Source organism: Sceloporus undulatus, chromosome 2, assembly GCF_019175285.1.
Source record: "Sceloporus undulatus isolate JIND9_A2432 ecotype Alabama chromosome 2, SceUnd_v1.1, whole genome shotgun sequence".
Lineage (NCBI taxonomy): Eukaryota > Metazoa > Chordata > Lepidosauria > Squamata > Phrynosomatidae > Sceloporus > Sceloporus undulatus.
This window is the reverse complement of record NC_056523.1, coordinates 126754863-126760862: the sequence shown is the minus strand read 5'-3', so window position 1 is coordinate 126760862 and position 6000 is coordinate 126754863. Positions and strand designations below refer to the sequence as shown.

The 6000-nt window shown below is 51.5% G+C and overlaps 1 protein-coding gene across 1 annotated transcript in view; it reads left to right on the top strand.

Moving 5' to 3' along the window:
- Positions 1 to 3076: 3076 nt before the first annotated feature.
- The window catches only part of RAB40B (RAB40B, member RAS oncogene family), a 28294-nt gene continuing 25370 nt past the window's right edge, over positions 3077 to 6000 (top strand). Inside the window, exon 1 of the mRNA XM_042452350.1 lies at positions 3077 to 3626. Coding sequence (XP_042308284.1) covers positions 3482 to 3626 — 145 coding nt within the window. The 5' untranslated portion in view covers positions 3077 to 3481. The remainder of the gene's footprint in view (positions 3627 to 6000) is intronic.

The window sequence follows — 6000 nt, the reverse complement described above, 5'->3', positions numbered from 1 at the left end:
GTTGTTAGATAAAAGGGAATTTAAGGATATGTTGTTTCCTGGTTGTCTGACAAGCGTACCTGTTGTAATTCCCTCTTCTACACAACCTTTAAACTACAGGAAGGATACTTCTGTTTTCACTCTGGCACCCTAGTGGACTGTGTTGGACTAGGGTGCATCTACACCAGGGTAGGCAACCTTTTGGAGCCGGGGGCCGGGTTGGTGTACCCCCCCCCGAAGTCGGGGGCCAAGCCAGGGGGTGAGCTTCCACCCTCCGGGCGTGGCTGCATGCTGGGGCGGAGCTTCCACCCTCCAGGGCGGAGCCACCTGGGCTGACACCCTTGGGCGAGCCACCCTCGGCGGGAGCCCTACCAAAGCCTGCAAGGGAGGAGGCGTGTGCCCGCCCTCTCCTCCTCGGTGCCTTTCTGGACAAACCCCAACCTGCATTCCAAAACACACCAACAGCACAGTTGTGCATTTCACATGGCTTTACTTAACATGGCCTCTTGCATATTTCAGAGCTTATTCCATAATCAAACCCCTTGGGTTTAACACTTAGCATGGTTTAACTGGCTGCATATTGAACATGTCAAGGTGGTTTCACCGTTCTTGGACCAAGTGTACTTCTCGAAATGTGTACTTGGTTAAGGGCTTTGGTTTTTCTTCACTGCGCGTGGGTTTGTAAAAATCACAGCATGTACATTGGCCTTGCCTCAGAGGCTTCGTTCATGCAATCATATCGCCATTAAAGAACCAAAAACACACAGAAAAGGCACTTTGGAAAGTCACACTCTCTTGGCTCAGAAACAGTGCGTGCATGCCTCTCAAGCTGACTCTATCATTATCATTGTCGTCATCATCATCACTCATCATCATCATCACCACCACCACAATATCATTGTCAAAGCAAGGGAGACTTGTTAGCATTAAAAGCACACAAAACACACTTTGCAAGGTCACCTCTCTCAGCTTCTGAAACAGTAGTTGCAGCTTCTCAGCTGCACATCATCATCATCATCACACTATCATTGTCAAAGCAAGGGAGACGTGTGTAGCATTAAAAGCACACAAAAACACACTTTGCAAGGTCACACTCTCTTGGCTTCAGAAAACAGGCTCCATGCCTCTCAAGTGGCTTATATCATCATTGTCATCATCACTCATATCATCAAACAATCATTGTCAAGGCAAGGACACTTGTTAGCAATTAAAAAGAATGCAAAATAAAACAAAAAAACCCACTGTGGCTCTGGCACAATTCTTCTCTCTTTCCTCCTCTATGCTCTTCCTCCTCTGCTGCCATCATTATTCCTCCTTCCTGTCTTCATCTCTGAGCCCCTCTCATCTCTTTGCTTTCATCCTTGCTGCCCCATCTCCTCTTACTCTGCTGCTGATTTCCTCCTCCTCTTATTTCTTCTCCTCCCCCTCCATGTGCCGTGCGGCCTGGGGGAGGACGGAGGAGAAGAGGAGGTTGGAGAGCGGGGCTGCCGCGTGGAGACCGCGAGGGGAGGCGGGAGGCAGGGAGAGTGGGGGGGCGGGGGAAGGCCGGTGGAAGCCCGCGGGAGGCGGGGATGGCCGGGAGCCCGCGGGGAGGCGGAGAGGCCAGCGAGGAGGGCGGAGAGGCAGGGAAGCCAGTGGTCATCAGCCTTTGCCTCCTCCAACCAGGCCGCGCTGGCCTCCTTTCCCCTCCGCCGCGCCATTTTGCTTTTCAAAATGGGGGAAGATGCGACTGTCGGGAAAGTGCGCGGAGACTTCAGCGCCATTTGAAAATAAAATGGCGACAGGGCGGCACGGAAACAGCGGCAATCGGAGGGCAATCGGGCAGGACTGCGCGGGCGGGCGGCAGAAAGAAGCCTCGCGGGGCCGGATCGGCCGCCGGGCCGTAGGTTGCCGACCCCTGATACACTGTAGAAACTATGCGTTTGACACCACTTTAACTGCCATGGCTCCATCCTACAGAATCCTGAGAACTGTAGTTTTGTGAGGCACCAACCTCTTTGGGAGAGAAAGCTAAAGACTTCCTTGTAAGACTCAGATCAGATCCCAGGATTCCATAGGTAAAAGTGGTGTCAAACTACATTTCTTTACAGTGTAAACCACACTGAGGATTCTGGAAACAAGAATTCAAATCCCACTCAGCTGTGGAAACCACTGGTAACTTTGGACAATGGCTAACCCTATCTGGACATATTCCAGAAAACCCTCGATAGGATTGCCAACGTTAGAATCAACTTAAAGGTAGATAACAACTATCTGTTGGGGGGCTACTGTACATGCACTTCTTTCAGACTTCTCCCTACTTGTTTTATTATTTTGAGACCTACCAATTGCCATTATTTTTTAAGAAAGACACTTTTCCGCAGCAGATCCACTCCCACACACACAAAATCTCGATTCTCACTGATCTTGGAAGCTGCCACAGGGTCAGTCCCAGTGAGTACTTGAATGGGATCTGCCCAACAAATATCGTGTGATAGGCTGTATTTCAGGGAGGGGAAACTGGCAAATTCACCTCTTGAATATTCTTACCTAAGAAAACCCTATAAATTACTGGGTCGTGTTCCCATAGGTTCTGACAGAGGAGATGAAATGCCTCCCAAAAAACTACAGTTCCCAAAATCCCATAGCCTTGAGCCATGGCAGTTAAAGCGGTGCCAAACCGGATTATTTTCCGCAGTGTGGACGCAGAACCCCGCCCCCGAGACGATGCGCAGACGTTCTTTTTGACAAGTGGAGGCTGCGCGCGCAGCCGAAGAGCTTTTCTCTCTCTCTTTCTCGCGCGCGCTCACCACGCGCATCAGCAGCAGCAGCAGCAGCACATGCCTCACCCTCCCATGTGTAAACACAACAGTCCTTCCTCGTCCCGTCCCGCCCCGCCCCCTCTGAGACGGACAGCCTGGGCCAACCAATCGGAAGGGAGGAAGGACCCTAGCAACCGAACCTGAGGAGCTGTGGGCTCGCGCCGCCAATTCCTGAGAGAGAGGGGGCGGAACCCTGATCTAACCAATAGGAGAAGGGGAAGCGACTCGTTTTACCAATGGCAGGGGGAGTGGGCGTGGCTGGGGAGCCGCCTGCCAATGGGAACGGAGGAGGGGGCGCAGTGCGAGAGAGGCTCGCGCCTGAGGTGGAATCTCTGCGCAGGTTGAGGAGAAGCGACGACGACAGTTTGTGCCAACGGTCGACGCAGGGGTCTTTCCTTGCCTCCGCTGCGGACGGAGCCCGGCCCCTTCTCCGACTCCCGGCCCCGAGGGGCTCCTCCGGTCTCCTCGGTGCTTGGCGTTTTGCGCAGGTCCGTCCTCCTGCGGGAGGCTCCGCGGATGGCGCGGCCGCAAACGCCTCAGCGGCCCCGCGTCCCGCCCTGAGCCGGCGGGGCTCCGACCAAGATGCGCCTGTGCCGCCGCGGCCCCCGCTCTGCGCCCGGTCGGTGGCGGTGGCGGCGGGCGCTGGGAGCGGAGTGCCCCCCGCCGCAGAGCCCCCTGTGAAGCAGCATCCCGGAGGGAGGATGGAGCCCGTGGGCAGCCCGGCCAGAGCCTACGACTTCTTGCTGAAGTTCCTGCTGGTGGGCGACAGCGACGTGGGCAAAGGCGAGATCCTGGCCAGCCTGGAGGACGGCGGCGCCGCGGAGTCTCCCTACGGGTACCACATGGGTGAGTGGCGGGTGGAGGGACTGGGCCACCCCTGCGGGGAGACGGGGAGAGGGTTTCCGGGCTCTGTGGCTGGCATCTCCAGAGAAGCCTTCGACTTTGACACTTACATTTCTATCCCGCTTCACTCCCTGTAAGGTCTGCTTGCTCTGGGGCTGGGCTTCAGGCAGGACCTCCTTCTCTCTCTCTCACAGACACACGCAGAGTGCATGCAGAGGAAGGCAGGGCTTTATGAGACCCCAAGGGCCATGCAGGAACTCTCCATCAAAGCATCCAGCCTCTGCTTAAAGACCTCTAAGGAAGGAGACCCCACTGCGCTCCCAGGGAGTGTGCTCCACACTGTCAGGAAGTGCCTCCTAATGTTCAGGTGGAACCAAACCCCAGCGGATAACAAGGGCCCACTGTATAGGTAGAGCTTCCATGGTAGGGAACCTGCCTTCTTTGCTGCCTTGAATTTTGGCATCTAGAAGCAGCTACTCCTAACTGTCTGCCATTTGTTTTGTTTACACTTCATTTTGTTGTTGTTGTTGTTGTGCCTTCACCACATTTCTGACCCTCAGGCAAACCTTTTGTGGGGCTTTCTTGGCAAGATTTGTTCAGAGGAGGTTTTCCATTGCCTTCCCCTGAGGCTGAGAGCATGTGTCTCGCCCAAGGTCACCCAGTGGGTTTCATGGCCAAACTGGGAATCAAACCCTGGTCTGCAGAGTCATAGTCCAGCACGCAAACCACTGTGTCACGCTGGCGCTACTGATCCCTCATCCCTTCACATTGATGAGACAATTTGTACAAACCTCCATGCATAAGAGGTTAATTTGAAAGCAGAGGGTTAATTTTTATCAACTACATTGTTGCATGCCTTCAAGTTGTTTCTGACTTACAGTGACCCTAAAGTGAAATCTGTGACTCACCCAGTGTCACCCAGTGCATTTCCATGGCCGAGTGGTGAATTGAACACTGATTTCCAAAGTCATAATCCAACACTTACACCACTACACCATGCTGGCTCAACTATGTTACCACATATGAACATGCTAAAGCACTACAAAATGTATCTGTAATTCAGGATACTTGCACTGTCAGGTGGATGTAATAATGAACACAGTGGATTAATCAGATGAAACTAAATGAGAGGCCATTCTGAAGAGGGGAAGTGGGGAGAGTTTAGACTTGCAGGACCTAATTTATTTTTAATTAGAACCGAATCTCCTGTAGCTAGAGTCGGATGCAATACAGTCACTCAAAAAGGCAGAAATAGAATGAGCCCTTGGTGCATGCCTATCTCAAAAGTTAAATCATATTTCACACATTATTGTTTTCTCACAAGATGTCTTCCTTAATTTAGGAGGGAAAAGAGACGTTTTATTGTTGCTTTTTCAACCATTGGGAGCCAGAAACCCTTGCTCATCTGCTGCATACCTGCTAGCTGGCTACTGGTAGTTCTCAATGTACCTTCAGCCCATCTGCTGTAGCCTAGGAGAACTACAAGAGACTACAGTCCAATGTGAGCAAGAACTATAATGAGACCAACATCAGATCATTATTTTTGAGTATTTGAAAGACAGTTCTGGTATTCTGCCTGAATGGGAGATAGGAAATATAGCACGGTACAGATCAAATTAAATTTAGTTGGTAACATGATGTAAAACTAGTAATGCTAAAATCAGTTGCTGACCCCCACTTAGCTTTCCTGGAATTTTGCCAGTGATGTTCACATTCATACTAGAATAGAATGGATGAGATGCATATCTCCTTGAAAAGGAGGAACAGAATGATTCTTTCTTTCTTTCTTTGGCCCTGGACAGACGGGCCATTTGCAGCATCATGGCAACGTGCTAAGGTTGCTTCGGGGTGGCGCGTGCACACGCCCCGCAACCCTAGCACATCACCATGACACCATAGCTGTGCAGCACCATCTAGACAGCTACTGCTGTGCACCATCCATATGGACCCGCGCAGCAGCGACATGCTGGCGCTGCCAACAGGAGTTTACAGCAGCGCTAAAAGGAGCCACTTTTCAGTGCTCCTTTGTTTTTCGCACAACTGCACCACACAATTTGGTTGCTGCAGTGCAGCTACCCAGAAAAGAGAGGCGGCTCCCAGCCACCTCTTTCTAGCGGTCTGTACCCCGCCTTACTTTCCCTGCCCAAATTCGCTGCTGTTGAACTGTTTTGGGAAATCGTAAGGAATACATTTTGTTAAATAGTGACTAAGGAATGGAAAGTCTAGCTGTACAAACCTCTGCTTCTGTCAGATTACTTTGGAAGTGATTTCTCATGGAGATTTTCTACAAATGAAAAACTGAACACTTTCTGCCTTCTTGCAAATGGCTGTGTGTGCCATTTTTAGAGTGTGAAACCTAACAGAACTGAAGAATTTA